A 24,810-nucleotide genomic window follows, 5' to 3' on the forward strand; every position below is an offset into this window, starting at 1 on the left:
CAAGAACCATGATCATGGAAAACTCTCTACCTCATCATTTTTGGGCAAAGGCTGTGAGTACAACATGTCACATCATCAACAGATGTTTGATACGACCAATTCTCAGAAAGACTCCTTATGAACTGTGGAATGGTAAGAAACTAAATATCAGTTATTTCCACTCCTTTGGATGCAAATGCTTCATCCATAACAATAGGAAGGATAATCTTGGTAAGTTTGATCCAAAGAGTGATGGGGGTATATTTCTTGGTTACTCTCCTTCAAGTAGAGCTTACAAAGTTTATAATAAGAGAACCTTATGTATTGAAGAGTCTATTCATGTTGTTTTTGTTGATACTAACCCTCGCCCAAGGAATGAACATATTCCTGAAGATGAGGAAATTTCCTGCGCTCCTAAGTCAGTTATTGTAGGTAATGATCATCAAAATAAGTCAGCTATTTAACAGACTCAATCAGCTGAAGTACCAACAGAAGATCTTGACCTACCCCGGCTAGATCAGTCGACTACCGAAAAAAGGGTGACTCCAATAAATACTCCAAATGAATGGAAGAGTGAACCGGGATATCCTCACAAATTCATTATAGGAGATCCACGGGAGGGAATAACTACAAGGAGATCTCAAAAGAACAAATCTCATGTAGCTCTCATTTCTCAAATTGAGCCCAAGAAAGTGGATGAAACTCTAAAGGATTCTCATTAGATTAGTGCTATGAAAGAAGAATTAGATCAGTTTGAAAGAAATAAAGTATGGGAATTAATTCCAAAGCCTCAAAACTCTTCTGTTGTTAGAAGTAAGTGGGTCTTCAGAAACAAATTGAATGAATCAGGTCAAATTGTTCGAAATAAAGCAAGACTAGTGGCTCGAGGTTATTCTCAACAGGAAGGAATCGACTATGATGAAACCTTTGCGCCTGTGGAAAGACTTGAATCCATTCGAATACTACTCGCCTTCGCTGCTCATAAATGATTCAAATTATTTCAAATAGATGTTAAAAGTGCGTTCCTAAATGGTTATATCTCTGAAGAAGTATACGTGAAGCAACCACCTGGCTTTGCAAATGCCACCTTTTCAAATCATGTATACAAGCTGACTAAAGCCCTGTACGGTCTCAAACAAGTTCCTCGAGCATAGTATGAAAGGTTAAGTTCTTTCCTTCTAAATCAAGGTTTCAAACGAGGTAATATTGATACAACCCTTTTCATTAAGCAATCCAGTTCAGGTAATCTTATTACTCAAATTTATGTAGATGATATTATTTTTGGTAGCCCTAACTCTATTCTTTGTGAAGAATTTTCTCTTTTCATGAAATGAGAATTTGAAATGAGCATGATGGGAGAACTGGCCTTCTTCCTTGGGCTTCAAATCAAGCAGTCCCCTAAAGGAATTTTCATTTGCCAAATCAAGTATACTAAGGAGCTTATCAAAATGTTTGGTATGGAAGATGCTAAGGCTATTGGTACTCCAATGAGTCCAACTACCGTGATAGATGAAGATAGCAATGGAAAACTGGTTGATGAAACCATGTATAAAAGGATGATTGGATCTCTATTATATTTAACTGCCAGTCGACCAGATATCATGTTTAGTGTATGCAAATGTGCTAGATTTCAGTCGGCTCCTAAAGAATCCCATCCTTCTTATGTTAAACGAATTATTAGATATTTAATTGGTACATCTGAACTAGGACTATGGTATGATCACTCTAACAATTTCTCTCTAAGAGGCTTTTCAGATGCTGATTTTGTAGGAGATAAGATTGATAGGAAGAGTACCAGTGGGACATGTCAATTGTTAGGAAATGCATTAGTATCTTGGCACATCAAGAAACAAAATTATGTTGCACTATCAACGACTGAGGCAGGATACCTAGCCGTTGGAATTTATTGTACACAAGTTCTATGGATTATGCACCAATTTCTTGATTTTAATTTATCTCTTACATCCACTCCTATCTTTTGTGACAATACTAGTGCTATCTGTTTATCAAAGAATTCTGTGCATCATTCTAGAGTAAAGCATATAGAAATTAAATATCATTTTATCCGTGATCATGTAGCAAAAGGTGACATTGTTTTAGAGTTTATTAGTACTGATCCTCAACTTGTTGATAGTTTTACAAAACCTCTTTTGGAAGAAAGAGTTTGCCTTCTCCCAAAAAAGATTGGCATTGTGCCAAATTTGTAAATCAAATATTTCCTTGAGTGTTTAAAATATTTTACCCTATACTAGAATATTTTATTTTCTTACTTATATGTGATCTAATTACTTTTTTGCGTAAGCGTAATTATTGCAAGTACTGCCGATCAGTCACTTCTGAACCATCTCTTCTGTCTGAACTTGGCCTTTCCATTAACCAAGGCGTCTCTTCGCTCTTCCCAAAATCTTCAATAAAAACCCTCTGTCTCCAATACTTCTCTCATTATCTACCAAACAACCCTTCACACCATGGCTAAAAGAAATCCCTCCTCTGCAACCAGACGCAGTCGAAAGTTCTAAAAACCTCTTAACACTGAAGAGCCTGTGGATGTGGAGTCGTCCATTGACTCAGATTTTCTCTAAACAGACAATAAAAGTAGTGAATCATCTGAAAATCCTCCCATTAGCCAGAAAAAGGCCGGAAAGAGACCCATGGAGCAAACCCCCCAAAAGGCTGCATGCAAGAAGGGTAAAGTGGAACGCTTGGAATTTGGTCCTGAGGACAAGCTAATCTTCTACGGCCCCAGTGAAAAGGCAAGGTTTGAGTCCTACAAGTCAAAATCCATGGCTTATGGACGCTCTGTAAGTCTCTCTCTCTTAAGAAAAGTCTTCATTGTGATGTGACTGCAATTATCGATTTTCAGCACCTTTCCCCTCTCTTTGACACTATTGGAAACTCTGTGTATGAAGAACCTGTTAGAATGTTTTATGCAAATCTTTTCGCGAATGATAAAGATGATTTGGAATCTATGATTTTAGGGACTAGAATTGTTTTGGACTCATACCAATTTGAAAAGATCTTTTCCGCCAAGTTTAGTGGGTATGATGTGTTTGTCCAAAATTCTTGGCCCAAAAACTTTGAAGTGTCTTTTGATGAAGCAAAATTTTTTATGTTTGATACCCCCCAACATCGGCCCCAAAAATCTTAAGTTTGAACACCGTGTCTTGGCCCACATGATTGCCACTACTCCCATTCCCAGATCTGGGTCCCTTAGCTCTTTGTCCACTAGAGATGTCTTTGTCCTCTACTATCTGGTTAATAATAAACGTCTTGATTGGTTTGTGTGGATTCGTCATTATATGCTTGAGAGTATCGGGGATATATCCTCCTCTACTGCATGTCTGCCCTATGGTCTTCTCATCTCTCATATTCTAGAAGTCATGAAAGTAGACTTGGCACCTTTTACACCCAAGTACATCACCAATACTTATGATAAAATAACTTTTTCAATGATGGGGTACATGTTGGGTGATGATGGATGGGTTAGGCGAGCCAAGGTTGAAAGTGCTACAGCGCCAGTTGAAGTCCAAAATGATCAACCAACTTCTCAGTCAACTGCCTCTCAGAATCTTCAACAAATTCAACATTACCTTGATGGAGTCAAGCTGCTTCTTGTTGAGATGAAAGAACATACAGATAAAATCAGGGACGTCACCAAGGAGACAAGTACAGATGTGGCCAAGCTCAGGATGGACATAGTAGCCACACGGAGACAAGGAACCAGGGCTTTCAATTCTATGAGTGAAAAGATAGACAAACTCGTCAAGGACGTTGAAAACTCCTATGACTCCTTCTGCACCAAAGTGATCAATACCCTCAAATACTTCCTGGGAAGAAGTTAATGCATTTTTTTTGCTTATGCTTATTTTTGTTGGTGGTTTCTCTTAGACAATTTTTTGGGTCTGTACTAACTAAGACTCTGCTGAAGGCACTACTTCTGCTGCTCTAACCACCTTATTAGTATGTACATTTTATCCCATATTATTCTGTATGCTTTTCTTTCCTTTTTGATTGATGTCAAAGGGGAAGAAAAAATGTGAGTAAACACCAGCAGGAGGACCTGCAATTACAATTATTCAGGAGGAGATAGAAACAATATAATCTCAGGGGGAGCAACACAACTCAGGGGGAGCAACATCTTTAAAGGGAAGTATTTTAAATTACTAGTTACTCCTTCTTGATTGTCATCATCAAAAAGGGGGAGATTGATAGGTTTAAGTTTAAATTTCAATGATGACAATATTATCTTATATTATATTTGCAGGACTAACAAAAAGGAAAGAATGGAGATGCTCAGCAAGATGCGATTGCTACAGGATTCGAAATACAAATAATGATCAATCAGGATTTGAATGAAGATGTTGTTACTACATCAATGGTCAATCAAGAGAAGCAAATTTATTCGTCCTCAATCAAAGGAACTCAGATTGCCAATCATGGATACTCAAATCAAGAAGCTCGCCAGCAATTATTCTGTGTCCAGAATTAAGCTCACTCCAGGTGTAAATGGCTCCTTAATTCAAGTTGTGACAAGAAAAGTAACAGTCGAATCTGGACTCTTCAAAGAGCAGGATTCGAAGAGGCACCCCTTGGGTCAAAACCTTTTTGCAAAGATCTCGTGCCTTTGATTTCGCTGAAGACTCAACGACTCTTTTCTCTCCTATAAGAAGGCCGATACTTTCAAGAATAAGACTTGCTCAACTACATACATTGTATTCTAAGTCCGTCTACTTCTTAGTTCAAACACTGTAATCTTTAGTTATTAGTGTCTCAAAAGATAGAAAGATCTAGAACACAAAAGAGAATTGTGTCAATTACTCAGAACTCAAGGTGTGATACTGTTCGTTGGTGGTGAACGCATTAAAATCATATGTATTGTAATATTTTCAAAGATTTTAAGGGAACCCTTGTGACCCAAGGGAAACTGGATGTAAGTACCACAATAGTACCGAACTAGTATAAATCGCTGCGTGTTATTTACTCTTCTTTACTGCTTATTTTCATTCTGCATTGTGATCAGTCAACTAATACTTTTGTTAGTCAACTAATTTTTAAATAGTCAACAATTCACCCCCCTCTTGTACGTTTAAAATCATGTTACTGAGAATGGAGCGCAAGAGAGTTTGAGGGTGAGGAGTTGAAATCGTGGTGAGAGATCGTGGGATTGAAATACCAAATCTGTAGGATTGATATTTTTAGGGCAAATAGGCGTTGTGTTCCCAAAAAACATTGAGTGTAGAAATTAGCGTGTTCCTTAAAAATGGTAGATATAAAGTGTAGAAACTACTTTTTTTTCTTCTTTTAAAAAATAATATATCTAATTAATTATTTTCAAATTCAAAATTTAAAAAGAGAAACTAATTTTACCTAAATTAACTAATTTATCCTAAAATTGCTACATGACATTTTATGTACACGACACTTGGTAAAATCTCAGAGCTTGACTTTCTCCCTTTTAAGTAAATACAGATTCGAATATTCATTTTAACGAAATAAAATCATGCTTTTGCCAGTGGTGTACTATATAGATAATGTTTAATATATTTATACTTCTATTTTTTTATTTGAAAAAATTTAATATATTTATTTTCGATTTTTTTTATTTTTTATCATGCTCTAAGGTTAAACATTCATCTCGTCGTCCGTTCAACACAAAATACATAATAGTGCATTTTAGAAAATATTAAAAATAATGGCTTTTATCCACCATTTAGAACTTTTTTCATTTTGTCTTATTTTAGTTCAAATAAAACTAATAGTTACGTGGGAACAATATTTTTCAATAATTATGTATAAAATCAATGTTATATAAAATTACAGTGTCAAGTGATTTTTACTTGGGCTTTCATGAACTCTTGAACCTATACACTTCTTCTTAGACACTTATTTAGTTCATAACTCATTCATTTTGCTATTAACAAAGCTCAGTTAGTAACAAAGGATAACTCTGTGCAGTCTTATGAGAATCGGAGCTCCGAAGTGTGAGCAAAGCCGTTGAATGACAACCGTTCCAATTCCGACGCGCCAAATTTACTAATCTTGCAGGTTCTCCCTTACGCGCCTTACTTTCCAAATCTATAATCTCCAATCAAGAATATCACCTTTTTCTCTAAAAAAAAAAATTTCCAATTGTTGTATTCAATAGATATACATATCCACGAGTACCAAGAATTACTAAAGCACTGTAAATTACAGATCTTGTTTCGGGTTTCAACGCTGTTCACTACTGATTCAGGTACAAATTATGTTTCCTTTTTATTTTTATTTCTTCCCATTGTATAAAAAATGGGTCCAAATGACGTTTTTTTGCTCCTTTGTCTGCTAATTATAGTAAAAGATTGAATTTTTTGTCTCTTTCTTACCCCCTTTTAGTTTCTGTTCATGGGTGTGGTTAATGATTTTAAATTTATCGTTTATGTGCTTCACCATAATACTAATCATTGTATTTTTCCTCACATCGAAATGGGTCCTTTTTGCTCTTTTTGTTGGACTATTGTAGTAAATGATTGAAATTTGTGTCGTTTCTTGGCACCCTTTTAGCTTTCTTTTCATGTGTGTGGTTAATAAATCAATAGTCACATGTTACACCATAATTCCCATCATTGTTTTCTTAAATGGCCGGTTCTTTTCCTAATATTGAGATAATGCCATATTTGGACACTTGTGCAAAAAAAATTAAAGCTACCAGAAATGTTACAGCTTTTGGTATCTAGTTTTGATTTTGACATTACATGTTCTTGAACGATTTTCAATGATTAGAACTTGCCTCTAACATTGCGCAGAAAAAGTTAGTCTTTGGTTGCAAGGAACCTATGATGATGTCAAGGAGGCCTATCAACCCATCTCGACGTGTAGCAGATGGCGGAGCTGCTTCATTAGAAGCCTCAATTCGCTCAAAGACACGATCTCCCCCATATTTAACAATTGGACTTGTTATTGTGGTACTTGTTCTCAGCTTCTGATACTAATGGTTATTAACTTTTATTATTCTGAATGGCAAGTTGATAGCCTTTGGAAAATAACTAGACTCAAATTTTCATTTTAACTGTAATTGTAATTCTATTTTGCCTTTTGGATATTTCAGGGAGCATTTCTTCTCATAGGGTACTTTTACCGTGACACAGGTTTGTACCCGGAACCTTGGCATTTCATGAATTAAATTCATATTTGAATTTATTGTAAAAAGGCCAAAAAGAAAGAGAAAGAGAACAGATATTTAAGCTGATTGTTAAGTACTGGAGGTCTGTGATGAAACTTGACTCCTAGATTCTCTATGAATTGCTTGTACTTGTTGTCATCAATAATGTTGGGTATCGTATGCTTGAACTAGGGGCATTACAGGTGATATAGGTTTATAACTTCTAGTTTAAATGAAAAAGTAGTTAAACCCTTTAGCTCATTTGGAGGACTCCCTACAATTTATTTCTTTAGAGAAAGCTGTATAACTATTAAAAAGAGCAGACAATACGAGTACTCTGCATGATCAGTCTCACCTTCTCAAGGAAAGAAGATGGTTGAAACATAGTTTCATGGCCTCAGCATATGCACAAGAAGATGTGTAGAAGGCATATGAATCATCTTTGACATATTTCGTAATATTATTTTCAAACAAAGTAGTGGTCCTTTTCTTTTCTTTAAACAAAATGTTGGTCTTACCTCATCTTTTGATGAATGTTTTTCTAAATAAAAATATCAATGTTAAATGAGTCTCTGCTGTCAGTAATGGTCATGCAGGTAACTTAATAAGCGTTCCTTATCTCAGCTTGAACGTTTTCTTCTGCCTCTACATATTGTTCTTTACTTTGCTTTGATGCTGATTGAAGGATTATCATTGCTTATAGGTACTTTTGGCAGTATTAAAGGCATCAGTAGAGTGGAAGGTAATTTCTCATGCATTGTTCTGAAGGATTTGAGTTTACGGCATATTTCTCTTTCAAATGACACATGAATTATGTTATATACAAAAGTGCAGAGACATTTCTATTACTTGTTTAGAAATTGGCTCTAATTATATATCCATGATCACAAGGGGCGTATCTAAGTCTTAGGGTATGAGTTCACAAGAACCCATATACCTCTCCCTGAACCATGTATAATAATGTTATATTTTTTGAAAATTACTTAATTATATGTGCGTGAACCCATACTCAAAGACTCCTATGGTGCAATAATCATTGGGGCACCTCTACGAGTGAAATTGGTGGTTCAAATCCCACTCCGGACGGTCTTGTTTTCGGCACGGAGTATAGATATATACGTGAAAATCACTAAAATTTTAAAAAGAACATAATTTTGAACCTATAATTTCAAAAGTGTAGTGGATACATGGTAGATACTAAAGTTAAACTCGTTAAATGTAAATTCTAAATCCACATCTTCACAATAGTGCATCCATCCTCTTGAAATCCTGGATCCGCCTCTGAATTGATCACTTCATGTATGCATTCAAAAATTTAAGTTTGGTACTTACTGATAACCAAGTCTCCTGTCGCTTTTGGGCTGTTGCCGGAGCTTTACTTGAATGATAATTTTGAATATTTACGATAAGAAGACTCGGACAAGCATGTTATGCATTTCTTGCTTCTACTTTTAGCTCATTCAGAGTATAGTAGGAAGTAGGAACCATCTAACTGTAACTTCAAAAATAATGCCTTTGTACATGACATACAGCCGGATTATTGTGTTCCATGCTACAATTCATGTGAATTGTTATTACACAGTCAGTCTATATAGCTGCTTCAATAAACTAATATCAAGCATGTCGGGATTCCTGTTCACTTATTGATTCTCTGAATAATTCAACAGTCTGGTGAGCAACTGTGGTTTTGATGGGCAAACTTCTTTTTCCCCACACTTCGTACATCACTTGACTCAAGGGCGTAGAATAGGTAACAAGATTGGTAATTCACTATCATTTATCATTCTAGGTGGGTGGAGTGACGGTGCATTATGCCTATCAAGAATCTCTATATAGTCTTTATGCGGAGCTACTGACTTCCGATCTTGCTTACTAGAAGATGTGATTGCGTTAGTTTAATTTGGGTAATAGTGCCTTGGTTTCTTTGACTTGATATTTCTGAAGAGAAAGTTACAGCTGTTTGTACATTACAGCCGAGTTTTTGAACCAGTTTTACCTGTGCAGGGGATTTTTCATGTACTGTAGAGGTTCAAAAGGCCATTCCTTTTCTGAAGAAAGCATATGGAGATAGCATGCGTAAGGTGCTGCATGTTGGCCCTGATACTTGCTCGGTAGTTGCTAGATTGTTAGAAGAGGAGGATACTCAAGCTTGGGGTATAGAACCATATGATATAGAGGATGCAGGTCATTTCTGCAAGAAACTCGTGCATAAGGGCATCGTTCGCGTGGCTGATATGAAATTTCCTCTTCCATATCGCGCAAAATCATTTTCACTTGTGATTGTCTCAGATGCGTTGGATTACTTGTCTCCAAGGTATCTCAATAGGACCCTCCCCGAATTGGCCAGGGTATCATCTGATGGACTTGTTGTTTTCACAGGTAAGAGTTTATATCAGCTGTTATGTTTAGAAAATGGACAATCTAAAATGGAAGAATATTTTGCATTCGTTGTACTGTCTGAGCTAAGCAGCTTCCTACCCTTCACTTCCTGTCGATCTCTTTTTAGTCTTGCCTTTTCGGGGTACAGTAATATGAGTGGGAATATTTATCTAAATCCAAGAAAGATAGGTCTTTTAATTCGGGAACTTATTCTTTTATTTTCAGTACTTGGTCACACTATCGCACTCTCTTTGGTAGAAAGCTATTTAGAAATTTGACTATTTGTTGTCTTACTTTGGTTTCTTTCCATACTGATGCTGAATAGGTTTCTATCCCCCTTTTATACTAGGTCCAATAATGTTGTATGCAGTCTCTCATTGGAAGTAGGACAAAGTTGACTAGGAGAGGTTTTTAAGTAACGTAGCCATTCTTGCAAAAGGAGTAAAGAGCATTAAAAGTGAAGGAATTACAAGGAAACTACAACTAATTAGACCTGTAATAAGAAACCACTTGAAATCAATATAGTTAATGCTGCAGAAGACAAAAATACATGCACCATTCCCAAGTTAAGAATAGCTGAATATCTGTAGGATTTCAAAGCAGGGATATGAAATTGATTAAGGACAATTGTTGGATTCTACACACACGCAAAGAAGAGGACATTTGTGTCTAAACGTGTAAAGAAACTTTTTAGATTGGCATTTGCTAATTATTCTTTCTTCAAATGAATATAACAGGCATGAAAGCTAGGAGATACAACAAATGGTAGAATATCGGGTGACCAGGGTCAGTGTATAACTAAAGAGATAACCTGTGTATAGTGGAAGAATACAGCAGAAACAACATGCCTTTTTCCTTTCCTTTCTTTTTAGTAAAAAGAACAAATTCATTCCTGAATTATGTAAGAATTCGTCACTACTATTAAAAAAATTAGAACTCATTATGTCTCTATTCCCGTTTAGCAGTGATAATATATTGTGTGTAATATTCTTAAAGAATGATATGGTGATAGTAGGATTAGGTTTGATGACAGCTCCATATCCCTCTCCATTGCATGAGTAGTTCGATATTGGTTCCAAAACAATGCAATGTGGCTTATTTTCAATTATGCTAGCGTGCTTTTTGTTGTTGTATGACTTTTGGTCAGTTGACCTCTACGGAGTAATATTCATTTTGATGCAGTGGAGACTCTGATTACCTAATTGCTTTCTTAGAGCTGTTAACTCCTTTAATTTTCTCCTTTTAACCATATCATTCTATGCATAAGCTTTCTAAGGAGTTATAAATGCCTTTTCATACCTACGTCCTTTATTCCACATCATTTGATAATTGCAGGTTATCCACGTCATCATAAAGTTAAGGTTGCAGATAAGTCCAGATTCGGGGGGCTGGTAAGTGACATGCTCCTGCATCGTATACATATATCTTTTGTTACAGTGTCTACACATTATTTATGTATCTCATAAATTTGTGGTGCGGAGCAAATGTGTTGGAATTAGGAGCCTTTGACCCTTTTATTAGTACATCTTACGGATTGGGGTGGGGGGCGTTTGTTTGGGGGGGGGGGGTCATATTAGCATCTGATTTGAAAAGATTAATCCCATCTTGCTCTCTAACTTTTAGTTGATCTAAATTCTTGATAGTGCCGTGAGAAAATTTGAGTGCACCTTAGAGGTGGTGTAGCAATTGGTCACCCTGAATTTGGTGAAGGATAGTAGTTTGGATTATCCAATTTTAACTTTTAGGTGGTTACGTTGTACTAAGAAGAATGACAGCTGTGGGTAATTACTTCTGCAATGTAATTCGAAACTCACACTTATCCGTAGAAATCAATCACCAAAACTGAGATGGAGTAAAAGCCTGCGGATCGATTATGCTGAAAACTATGATTGAACATAGTGTCATAGACTACATCAGGGATAAAATTAAAGATGGTACTTGGTAACTTCTTTCGAGAGGGATGATGAGTCTCTTGTGACAAGAGCACTCACTTTGTATAATTGATATCGGATTGAAAGGACGACAAAGTACCACTTGAATAATTAATACAGAAAGTTAGAAAGATACAATGTTCTAGACTTCATTTTAGTTTCATCTCAAAACTCTTGTTTTCAGAATATTGATGTTACTTTTTCCTTTATAATGATGAGCTCAAAAAGCTCTGTTGCTGTAAAAGTTTTGTTTCATGCTTTTAAAATCTAGCACCAGACACCAAATAACAAAATGAAAAACATGACATTCCTCATTGGAAGTGAGAAAGACAAAACAAACACAAATGACATAATTATACCATAGTAATATCAATGCGCGCGATGAGCATAAATCACTTAAACAATGACACAAACAACATGTTATTCATACCAATTGTACATACAAAATAATAGTTTCTATGAATCACCTTCTAATTTGAAACCTCATATCATTGATCATCATTCATGCAGTGCATGTCACTATATGTCAAAAGTCATTTTTTTTCCATATAAAAAAGAAATATTGTTTGTCTATATGTTTGTCGCACAGACTTCATGCTGCAAAGGTGCTACCCCAACAAAATCAGCAGCCGAAGTTGTAAAGTGAAATATCTTAGTGAAATGCCTGCTCCTGATAATATCTTTTTCTGTCTCTTTTTTTCCTTAAAAAAGAATTGATACTATATTGACTTAAGAGTACTCACTAACTTTGGAACCTGATGCCAACTTCCACCTTTGCTTTATGTTCTTCCCGAAGGCCAAATTGAGGAGCTCAACATGGTGGGTCCGGTATTTTGTTCAAACAAGTTTAGAGGAAAATGAAGTTGCCATTAAGAAGTTTGAGCTAGCTGCTTTGAAGAAATCATATGTTCCTAGCTGCCAAATTTTTCACCTGAGATCTTACCGTTGATTTCATTATACGTAGTCGGTCATACACAAAAATTAAGAACCGTGCATAGCTTGTGAATGCGGTCAAGACATGTTATAACAACTTCAGCTCTTGTTGGTAAGTTGTTTCAGAGAAGCGCGCGTCTCCTAGAAAATGTTAGAGTATGCCATCTTAGTGTATTATCATAAAATGCATATGGGGTTTCAGCAGCTTGTTACAGATTAATTGCAAATGGGAGATTGCTGTTTCAGGGGAGACTTTGTCAAGTAATGATATATACATCCTCTATATTCCTCTTTCTTGTTTTTTCAATCTCCTTGTTCAGTTTATTTGTTTATTTATTGGGAATGAATTACTCTATATTATGTTCTGCTTCCATGTCTAACTTCTTTTCTTCTTCTTTTTTTGGTTTTTTGCTAGTCGAAATGTGGGCTCAGAATACACCTAAAAAAAAAACTTTTCGTTGCTGTTATTTATGATGCAACGGAAATTCACCTACTCATGTAGGAAATCAGTATATGGAAGTCAAAATAATTTCTCTATCTCTAAGCTACTTGAATGGGAGCGCCAGTGGATCAATAGACTGCTAAAGAAATTGAATTTGATTAGAGTATCAATACGTAATCAAAGAAATGCTGATATTTTCCTGCATTACTGTAGTAAATGTGAGACCTAAAAAGAAATATGCGAAACCTATTATCCAGAGTAGGAGTTTGAAACTTTAAATGACATGGTTGCAGTCATTTTTCTCTGTGTAGAACCATACTAGAATCATCTCAAATACTCAACCCACTTTTCTAAAGGTTTGAGCTTTCAATTCAAAAAGAAATTAAGGGGCTAAAAGGTCGACAATGACAACAACAACAAATTCAGTGTAATCTTACAAGTGGGGTCCTGGGAGGGTAGTAGTACACAACCTTATCTCTACCTTGTGCAAATAGAAAGGCTTTTCCGATAGACCCTCGGCTCCAAGCAAGCCTGCAAAATCACAACAGTATAAAGAAAAAATGCAGTAGTATAAAAGTCAGGGAAACAGTAGCAATAGCAAGATAGTAGAACAACCAAAACACAAGCAACATCATGTAGCAATAAAATTCTGAGAATATGAAATACTAGAATAACGCTATTAATACTGGAATGAAAGGAAAGATGCCCAACTACCTACTAGTCTTATACATTAATCATTGCCCTCCATATCAGCCTATCAAAGGTCATGTCCTCGGTAAGCTGAAGATGCGTCATGTCCTGCCTAATCACCTCTCTCTAATACAGTGGCGACGCTAGAAAATTCAATAACGATGTTCAAATTTTGAACACCCTTTGCCAGCGGACTATGCAAGGGTGTTCAAAGTCTATTTTTAATCAATAACAAGCAATATTTTATCTTATACGTAGTATAATTTTTCGGCGAAGGGTGATCACTTGACCACCCTTGGGCCAACATAGCTTCGTGATCACGCCCAACTATGCCTTATAAAAAGGACTAAGTGGTCATTGCAAATATATTCCGGCTAATAAGTTCGGAGTCGAATCCCATAGGGAATTAACCTATCAAACACAACTACTAGACTCATACGAACTCACGCAATCAATCTTCAGAATTATTTAAGTAACAATTTGGATGTTTACTAACTAAATATTACGTAATGAAAGTGCAACAATTAATAACTAACTACTACGGGTTGTAGACAAGAATTTGAATGATCTAAGGTTGTGATTTCCCCTATTGTCGGAATCTTTTCCGCTACATTTTCTATAAATTTGCCTAAGTCTTTTCTATCGATCATGAGCACTCTGACTGTCGTAACTCTCTCCCGAGTAATTACTACAATTTACCAGACATATTCTCCCGAATTACGCTAGCTGGCGTTAATTACGGCTCACTCGGATTGCACCAAGGTTTCGGTATCCCTAATCCCACCTTTAAACCCTTCGTATTGATCCCTCATATACGTTAGGAGTGATGTTGTTCAACAACTACTTAAATATGCACTCTCTCCCGAGTAATACACACTAAATAGGTATAGTCGATTGAGGGCCCTTCAATCAACAACAATAATAATATAGTTGAACAAATAGAGAAAGTACTACGGCAAATCTATATTAACGTAACAGGAAAATCATCCTCCAATAGGTTCCATCAAAACCCTAGATTCTGAGTTTAGCTACTCATACTCATAGTCACAATATCCAAAGTATTTTGCATAATTAAATTACAAATTAAGGATAAAGGGATGTAGAAATCGTTGAGTCTGACTCCCAATGGTTGTTCCACGAGCTATCCTTGTCTCCGATTGCAAAAGTCCTCAAAAGTGGCATTTTTAGGTCTATTTATATGCGTAGGAAAATACATAAATGTGTAGTCCAAGTCCTAGTCAAACCATGAGACGAAATAAGTCTTTAAAACTAGGAATGTGCATGCCCAGACCTGGCCTCGCGAGGTCTACCGCCAGCTTGAGCTCGCCCCAGGCCTGGCGTCGCCAGCTCCAAAGCTTGGTGGACCTCGCGTTACCCTTCTCCTGGCCTGCTCCAACGCGTGCTAAAGGTCTGGCGTCGCCTGCTCTAACGCCCACTTTAGGCCTGGCTTCTCACTTCTTTCTTTCTTTCTTTCTTTCTTTCTTCTTTTTAGCTGTTTTCGAGCACACTTTAGACTTTAAGTATTCCTTTTGCTCTACTTTCATCTCCAATTCACCTACACATAAAATAGACTCCGTTACGCACAATTAAAGTGTAGTTTATCATTAAAGAATATAAAATGCAAGGCAAATAATGTACGAAACTATGGAATTATAGCCACACATCAATACCCCACACTTAAATATTGCGCGTCCTTGCGCAATCAAACCACACTTACAGACACAACCTCTTTGAGCGATTCCCTTAACTCATTACACCAAGAATGTTTAAAATAGTCTAAGCACCAAGGTGTAACATCCTCGCCTCAAGATTTGACTCACAAATACCATGACTTATTCACAATTCACTTACTTACTCTAACATGGAGGTCAACGACATTACATTTCCTTTATGAATCACATGCCCTCACCCAACAAAGAGCTCAGTTCCACACACAATGAATTTTAAGAACGTAGGAACTCAAGATAGGAAAAATTCACCCGCTCTCAGAAATAACATTCATATGATACAAATAATGCACCATAGGCTTGCCCGTAGTGTAATACTCTACTAATCGAGCTTATTCAGTCTAAGATCAAATAGGACTTTGATTGGTTGTAATGTAGGCTGCGGGCCGGGTAGGATATATTTGGATATAAGTGACTACACCTCTCTTAAGCACTTTAATACATATACTTTAACATTCAAGCCCATACTTATGTCAAATCAAAACTCCACCTTAACTTCACTTTATATTACCCCATACTCTTTAAGCACAAGTATATCACTGGCCACCATCACCGGGAATTATTTTTCATACAATACACTATTATCAATTTTCTCTCATTTTTTTTTCTCTTCAAGTGGCTTTTATTGACATTTTTTTCTTTTTTCAAGACAATGCACCTTTCTCCTCATTTCAATTGTTCCATTCAAAAGCCAACCCACCACCTCACACTTTAACTTTTATATAATTCATCACAATTCAAGTGCTCATGAGCGATGACAAGGTTTAAATTAATGGTCAATTCAAACAAATGGGTACGACTTATAATGTAGTTACCAAAGAAACATGATTATAGGCTCAAAGGGGTTAAGTACGATACATAACATTTAGGTGGGTAAACTATATATATCTGGCTTAACAAAGAAATGCCTATATCACTTCCTAGACTGAACAAGACTACTATTTCGCTCTGCGCATACACAGGGCAAGTTCTAGACATCAAATGTAATGTACCGAATACATACAAACCTCACACAGACATGGCACATAACTCACTCAGGATTGGTTTCATCGCGACACTCCAGTCCAAGCAGTTAAGCAAAATTAAGAATCTATGATTTAAGGTACTTATACTAGAGTAAAAAACCGAGCCTAAGCGTCATAACCATAGTACTAACTATTCTCAAGGCATAACAAAGCTAAGAGATATTGCTGCAATTAAATGCATAGCCCCGTGGTTCCTACTCCTAAAAATTAAAACTAACTACACCCGGTTCAACTAAAAGCCCTTGGAAAAGAACTGCGACCCAAAGAAAAACCAAGGAGGAATTACTACACTACCTACAAGAAAATATTTTTTTTCTTTTTTTCTTTAGACTTACTTTCCTCAAGAAAACTGTCTAGGAGATCCATCATTGGGAAGAGTAGAGTCCAATATTTTTATTTTTAACGACAAATAACTAAAACAATTAACTAAGCTAATACTTTAAACAATCAACTAAAACAAAGACAATACTTACTAAAAAATAAAACAAATAACTAAGCAACACTAATATTTACAAGTCCCCACCCCAGACTTAGATTATGCATTGTCCTCAGTGCATGCACAAAATGACAAAGCAAGAAAAACTGAGTAGAGTGTAAGGAAAAACTCCCTGGTCATGCTGCATCGTCGCCCTCATCCTCTGAGTTTACCCACTCTTCATCTTGTGCTTCCTCCTCCTCATCATCCTCATTATCTGACTGCTCTGGCTCGGTCTCAGACTACTCAGGTGTGTTGATATCCTCATCATCTGGGAGTCTGTATCCATCACCTAGCCCAACCAGTTGCTGAGCATGATCATTGAGCGGGAACCTCTCCTCTAATATTTCCCTCTCTGCTATAGTAGCCGGCCGACCTCCTATCCTCAGCTGCAAATCCATCATCCCATAGAAATGGGCCATAAAACTATCATCACGAGCATTGCACTCGGCACTTGTCGATGATGGCATGACAGTCTCTTCCTTCACCCGAATGCTAGTAATGTCCATCTGTCGTATGGGTTGATCAATGCTGTGGTCAAACTCTGGCGACTCCTCAACCTCCTCGTGTCTTAAGAACTGAGTCAAAAAATTGGCAAATGGCATTCGATCGACCTTCTTACTCGTCCTTACCGAAGGCATTTGGTAGCGGATCAAATGACCCACATTCACCCTTTGACCCGCCATGAGGAAGTAGAGCACACAAGTCCTCTCTCATCTAATGAGCATGTCATGATTGCATGGTAGGAGCTGTGCATTAATCAGTTTCAACCAAACTTGAGCCTCCGCCCTCATATTCTTTTTGGGGAACTACTTGTGCCGATTTGTTTTCTTATCAAGGATCCATACTGCCGTAGAATTGACACCACATAACGTGTGTCTCAACTCTCTATATGTAGGACAACGAATTAAGTAGTCAAATGGCTCCACAGGAACATCCGGAGCACAAAACAATTACATATGGCTGAGGCTGAAAAGTTTATCAATTATCCACGAATCAACACCAACTGTTCGATATCCTATGGATCAAACCCTGCATTGAATTCCCGCACTAGATTAAGATTAATATCCCATGTGTTCTTAAAGACATAGCTCAACCCCAAATCATGGATGCCCCTCCAAATAGCCTGGTACTTTGCTTTCAGTCGGCGCTCATGGATAGCGGCTTCCGGATGTACATGTTTAAGCCTACAACGCCTGTACCAATCCTTAGTATGCGGAGGTATGCTTCTAATGCCAAACTCCCATTGGCCTTGGGGTTGTGGACGCATGGCTGCTACAGCTGCCACAACTTGTGCTCCTTCACCTTGACTGGAGGTAGCTTCTCCCCCTTTTCTCTTCTTTGGGGGAGGTGCGGAGGTCGCTTATGCTTTAGCCGGAACAGTAGAAGTAGCCTTTCCTTTGCCAGTGTCTTTTCTCGGAGGCATAGTCACAAGTAATCATCAAACAGTAAAAACTGCATTACGATATGACATACATGGTCCTGCCCAATTTACTGAGGTTACTCAGACTTCACCTCGTACTTTCTTAATCATGAGAATCAAACAACACACATGGGTGCTTCCTCCAATTTCGAAGCATCGGGCTACCAGTGAGGCACCCCACACTTAAGATTTTAACATCGTGGATGACTGCATAACACTAGTCTATTAATCCCGGAGACTCGGGCTCCAATGGGGACAAGGAATGCCATTGAGACATTATAGCAAACACGTAGCATGCACTAGTGCCATGGAAGTGCTTGTAGGGGTGAGGGATTGCCTCACCCTCCCAAATCGGCTTGGGCATTCCGTACCACCATATGTTCATGCAATAGCAACACCATTCCTATGAGGTTTATGGGGTTGGGACACACAAACACATTATTACAATGAAGAACAACCCCCAAATCTTGTGTCTAATTTCATACATTCATCCAACTCGAAATTGCAAAGGAAGGTGATAAAAATCATACCTTAGATGCTTTAAGAGGAAGAATTTGCCTTGGTCCTGCTGTTGCAAGTGAAGGAAATAGGAGAAGCTCGATTGATTTCAATGGAGTTAGGAGGGGTAGGGGTGGCAGTGTTGCGTGAGTGTGTGAGGGCAGTGTATCTGCGTGAGTGTTTTGTGAGGAGTGAAGTGTTTTAGGTTAGGGTTTTATGTTTTTGTTTTGTTTTGGGCGTTTAATTGAGGGAGTTAGAATCAAATATGGGAACAAAAATTAAAATAAGCCTGACAAATACTTACCTGGCGCCACCTGCATGATTACCGCGCCCTAGCCCTCGCGACGCGAGGCCCTACGTGAGCTAGAGGGCTTGTTGCGCGAGGCTTGTCGCTTGAACCATCTGGCCTTTTACCTGGCGAAGCCAGATATAACGCTAGTTTCAGCTCACGTAGACCTATGCGAGGCGAGATCTATCGCCTGTTATACCTCGCCTCAACCCATGCGAGGCGAGCTCCAATACCAGGTTTCCTTCAGGCGACGCACAGTGCTCCGTACGGCATGCCAAAATCATGTACAAACTTGTTAGTACCTAAAAATGAAAAGAAAAATTCTAACTACACTAAAAATCAACTACGAATTTGGTTGCCTCCCAACGAGCGCCTTAGTTAATGTCGCGGCACGACGAATACAACATTACAATGGGTTGCCTCCTATGAAGCACCTGATTTAATGTCGTGGCACAACACAGTAATCACACTTAAGGTTCGCTCAACATTGGTGGCTCGAGCAGATGAGCCACCATCACTACTTTCGCATCATCCATGCCCAAATAATGTTTTAACCTGTGCCCATTGACTCTAAATGTGTGAGAGTCATTTTCTGCAGCAATCTCTATGACACCTGTGGGGTGAATCTCTACCGCACAAAATGGTCCTAAACATCTTGACTTTAATTTGCCCGAAAATAACCTCAATCTTGAATTGTATAGCAATACCATATCTCCGGGTTTAAAACTCCGCTCAAGAATATTTTTATCATGCATCATCTTCATTCTCTCCTTGTATAGTCTTGTGCTCTCAAAAGTGTGGTAGCGAAACTCATCAAGCTCGTGCAACTCTATGACTCTACTTGCACCCACAACTTCTATATCGAGATTCAACTGCCTCAATACCTATAAAGCTCTATGCTCCAACTCCACTGGTATGTGACACGTCTTCCCAAACACCAATTTATACTGCGACATGCCAATTAGAGTTTTGAAAGCGGTACGATAGGCCCTGAGTGCATCATCTAACTTTCTCGCCCAATCCGTTCTTGTCGCATTCACAGTCTTTGTCAAAACGCTCTTTATCTCTCTATTCGAGACTTCCACTTGCCCACTCGTTTGTGGATGGTATGGGGTGGCAACCTTGTGGCGTACATCATACTTTTCTAACAACTTTGCGAAGGCTCGATTACAGAAGTGAGTTCCTCCGTCACTGATTATTGCCTTTGGAGTGCCGAATCGAGTGAATATATTCTATCTCAAAAAACCAATTACCCCCTTTGCATCATTTGTAGGGCACGCTGCAACCTCCACCCATTTTGACACGTAGTCCACAACTACGATTATGTACTTGTTTTCGTATGAGCTGACGAAAGGCCCCATGAAATTGATTCCCCGTACATCAAACACTTCTACCTACTGAATTGGGTTCATAGGAATCTCATGTCGGCAGGAAATATTTCCAGTTCATTGGCATTCGTCACAACCCTTCACCCATAAGTGTGCATCTTTGAACAATGTCGGCCAGTAAAAGCCCGACTCCAGCACTTTCGCAGCTATCTTTACTCCCCCGAAGTGGCCACCATATGTTGACGCGTGACAATCCTGCAAAATAGAAGATTGGTCTATCTCGGGGATACATCTCCGGATCATGTTATCAACACAAATCCTGAATAGATAAGGTTCATCCCAATAATACATGCGACAGTTACGAAAGAACTTTTTCTTTTGAACAGAGGAAAGGTCATAGGGAACAATACCGCTTGCCAGGTAGTTTGCAATGTCTGCATACCATGGCGCTACCTCAAGACTTGTGGCTAGTAGTTGTTCATCCGGGAAAGTCTCCACAATCGCTTCCCCCTCAACCTTCTTTTCGGCTCCTTCCATCCTAGACAAGTGATCAACCACTTGGTTCTTCGTTCCCTTTCGGTCACGGATTTTCAAGTCAAATTCTTGCAGCAGTAGCACCCATTGAATCAGGCGCGACTTTGACTCCTTCTTATCAATTAGGTACCTGAGAGCAGCATGGTCAGTATAAAAAATTACCTTCGAGCCTATCAAGTATGACCTGAATGTGTCAAATGCGTACACCACTGTTAGCATCTCATTCTCGGTCACTGTGTAATTTAGCTGCGCACTACTCAAAGTTCTACTTGCGTAATATATTGGATGCATGGCTTTGTCTTTGCGCTGCCCAAGTACTGCTCCCACAACATAATCGCTTGCGTCACACATCAGCTCAAATGGTTGCTCCCAGTCAGGTGAAACTATGATAGGTGCCGTTACTAGCCGCTTCTTCAATTCCTCAAAAGCTACCCTGCAGTCATCAGAAAACACAAAAAGGTGATCATTTTCAATTAATTTACACAAGGGATTAGCAATTTTGGAAAAATCTTTTATAAACCGTTTATAGAACCCGGCGTGGCCAAGGAAACTTCTTATTGCTTTGACGGAAGTGGGTGGTGGAAGATTTTCGATCACATCAACCTTTGCACGATCTAACTCAATGCCTTTACTCGACACTAGGTGCCCCAAGACTATACCTTCCTGTACCATAAAATGGCACTTTTCCTAATTGAGCACCAGATTAGTCTCGATACATCTTTTCAGCACTCTTTTCAAATTCCTTAGGCAATCATCGAATGAGTTTCCCACCACCGAGAAATAATCCACAAAGATCTCCATGATGTCCTCTACCATATCCGTGAAGATGGCCATCGTGCACCTTTGAAATGTGGCAGGTGCATTGTATAGGCTGAACGACATCCTCCGGAAAGCGTAAACGCCATATGGACAGGTGAATGATATTTTCTCTCTATATTCCAGGGCAATGGAGATTTGATTATACCCCGAGTATCCATCCAGAAAGCAAAAGTGGGACTTCCCGGCCAATCTATCTAGCATTTGATCAATGAACGGCAAGGGAAAATGGTCTTTTCGGGTGGCCTTGTTCAATCTTCTGTAGTCCATACAAATTCGCCATTCCGTGAATGTTCTTGTTGGTATCAACTCATTGTTCTCGTTTTGCACTAAAGTCATCCCAACCTTTTTAGACACACATTGGACTGGGCTGATCTAGTTGCTGTCGGAGATGGGGGAAATGATCCCCGTATCTAACTACTTTATCACTTTCTTTTTCACAACTTCCTTCATGTTGGGGTTCAGCCTTCTTTGATGTTCTCTGGAAGGTTTGTGGCCATTTTCCAGTAGAATATTATGCATACAGAAGGCCGGGCTGATCCCCTTAATGTCTGCAATGGTCCAACTAATTACAGTTTTGCACTCACTCAATACCTGCAAAAGCTGTTCTTTCTGCACATCTAACAAACCAGATGAGATAATAAGAGGTAAAGTTGAGTTAGGTCCGAAGAAAGAATACCTAAGGTGAGGTGGTAGCAGTTTCAATTCCAACTTTGGTGGCTCTTCTATCGATGGCTTAGTTGGAGGAATGTTTCTTTCTTCTGAGTGTAAAGGCTCAAATTCGAGCTCTCTTTTCCAAAACCCTTGGCCTTCAAGAGACAACACCCACTCCACCAAATCCTCTCTATTTACTTTATCTAAGTTCAAGAGACAGGTTGCTAGAGGGTCTTTAGCATTCAAGGTCTCATCTTCCTCCTCCAAAATTACATCCACGACTTCTATTAGAGAGCAGTTAGCAAATTCACTTGGTTGCCGCATAGATTTCTACACGTTGAATGTTATCTCTTCATCATTTAGTCTCATTTTGAGCTCTCCAGTTTCACAGTCAATTAAAGCTCTCCTAGTGACCAAGAATGGTCTTCCCAAAATTATGGGAATCTCCTCGTCAATCCGACAATCTAGAATGACAAAATCTGTTGGGAACACAAACTTCCCAACCTGGACTAATACATCATCAAGGATACTAAAGGGCTTTTTCACTGTCCGGTCGGCTAGCTGTAGTAACATGGACGTGGGTCTAGCTCTTCCTATGCCTAACTGATAAGTAGGGATTTTAACCTATTATTTGCTCTCTTTTACTTGTGTTTAGGGCCAAAAATACGTGAAGGTATTCCCAGAAACTAATGTAATATGCTTGCCTGCATGGATTGTTCAAAATGAGCCAAAGGAGTCATAATCAACTCATAAAGGACTCAAAACTTGAACAAAAGAACAAAAAAACCAAGACTAGGCAAAAAGATGTGAAACGCGGACCGCACAAATATTGTGCGTCCGCGAAAGCTACAACGCGGTCGCGAGCACTATTTCGAGGGCCGCGAAAGGAAGATTCAGAGAGATGGATTTTTGGGCCAAAACATGAACGCGAACCGCATCAGAAAGGTGCGGCCACAAAAGTACCTGTGCAGCCGCGATTGGAATTACGCGGACCGCGGTTGCTGAGGTTCAGAGAGATTACATTTTAAGTAAAAACAAGAAGTGCGGTCCGAGTCAAGATTATGCGGCCGCGGAAGTCTCCTACGCGACCGCGATGAAAATTACACGGTCCGCAAAACCATGCTCAACCCAGATCTAGAAGTGAAGAACGCGGATTGTGATCAGAATTACGCGTCCGTTAAAGCAAGATTGCAGCTGCGCTCAGAAGTACGCAACCGCGTAACCTCCGCAGGGGTATTTTTGTCCGAAAATTTCAGCTTAGTATAAATAGAACTTTTTGTCATTTTTAGAGAGGGGTGTGTATTTGCTGAGCACGTGAGACAGTTGGAACTTCCCTTTTGGGCAATTTTATATTAGATTCACCTTATAACATTAGCTTTTCATCTTTTAATCTAGTATTATGAATTTTATCTTCTTTTCATCTTTGATTTCTACTATTTCTATGAGTAGCTAGACCCATAGCTAGGGTTGTCACCCAACCCTAGTGTGAGTATTTAATGGGTACTGAATTTTAGGGCTTGAATATTTATGGGTTAGTGATATTTAGCTCAGTTCTTGCTAGAATTGTAGAATTAGTGGTTGCAAACACTGATTCATGCCTTTATGACTTAGTCTCTTCTTGAGAAAGAGGGACTAAGTCTAGGAAAACTAGGCTAACAAGGAATTGGGGTGAACTCAAGAAATTGATAGCCCCAATTAAAGGGTTACACCTAGAGATAGTAATACCCGACCTGAGCTAATATCACGTGACTTGTATGAATACCCATTTGGACTTGAAAAAGCCAAATTGAGCAAAATCACTCAAACTATTGAGAGGTATAGAGTGAGTACTTGGGTGTGATAGCTATATTACGACTCCAAATTAATCAAGCTTGTCCTAGATTCTTGCTACCCGTTAGATATCCACCTAGGTGGAAGTCACTACCCTAGTCCTTTTAAACACTTGAAAACCAATATCAAAAAAATATTGTACTTAGCTTTAATCATTGTATACAATATAATAGAATTAGAAATAGAATCAAAACCAAAATGTGTGGAAGCGTAATTAGGAACAAAACACGTATCTAGACTTAGATATAAACCTAATTCCAAATCAATTAACTCCCTGTGGATTCGATCCGGACCTTGTTGGGTAAAACTGCATCGACCATCCTCGCTACTCAATAGTAGTGCAGGCTTGGACCCGATCACTAACATTTTGTAGATAGCCAAGGGCATCAAGTTTATGCTGGCCCCTAAATCACACAATGCTTTAGCAAAAGCATAGATGTCAATCATGCATGGGATTGTGAAACTCCCTGGGTCTGATAACTTCTCAGCTATGGGTCTCGTCATGACTGCACTACAAGTCTGTCAATGTAACAATGGACATGTCTTGGAAGTTAAATTTCTGAGACATTAAATCTTTCATCATTTTGGCATACCCAGGCATCTCTCGCAATGCATAAATCAGTGGAATGTTCACCTGTATTTGTTTCAACATCTCCATGAATTTCTTATATTGATCGTCTTTCTGATATTTTGCTAATCTCTGCGGTAATGGTGCTGTA

The 24,810-nt window shown here is 38.5% G+C and overlaps 1 protein-coding gene across 6 annotated transcripts; it reads left to right on the plus strand.

Annotated features, from left to right (window-relative positions):
* The first annotated feature begins 5,736 nt into the window (after positions 1-5,736).
* LOC107771745 (putative pectin methylesterase CGR3) lies at positions 5,737-12,643 on the plus strand. 6 transcript variants are annotated; one of them, XM_075226247.1, is made up of 8 exons: positions 5,737-6,024; positions 6,125-6,214; positions 6,772-6,920; positions 7,064-7,103; positions 7,821-7,859; positions 9,122-9,496; positions 10,832-10,887; positions 12,224-12,643. In XM_075226247.1, exons 3-8 carry the CDS (start codon positions 6,792-6,794, stop codon positions 12,374-12,376), a joined length of 792 nt encoding a protein of 263 aa, XP_075082348.1. In that variant the 5' UTR covers positions 5,737-6,024; positions 6,125-6,214; positions 6,772-6,791; the 3' UTR covers positions 12,377-12,643. The 6 variants fall into 6 exon arrangements, with proteins under 6 accessions (XP_075082348.1, XP_075082349.1, XP_075082347.1 ...); XM_075226248.1 differs by having other exon boundaries at positions 5,822-6,024; positions 6,762-6,920; XM_075226246.1 differs by having other exon boundaries at positions 5,824-6,024; positions 6,768-6,920.
* Positions 12,644-24,810: the final 12,167 nt, after the last annotated feature.

Source organism: Nicotiana tabacum, chromosome 12, assembly GCF_000715075.1.
Source record: "Nicotiana tabacum cultivar K326 chromosome 12, ASM71507v2, whole genome shotgun sequence".
In the NCBI taxonomy this organism is placed as follows: Eukaryota; Viridiplantae; Streptophyta; class Magnoliopsida; order Solanales; family Solanaceae; genus Nicotiana; species Nicotiana tabacum.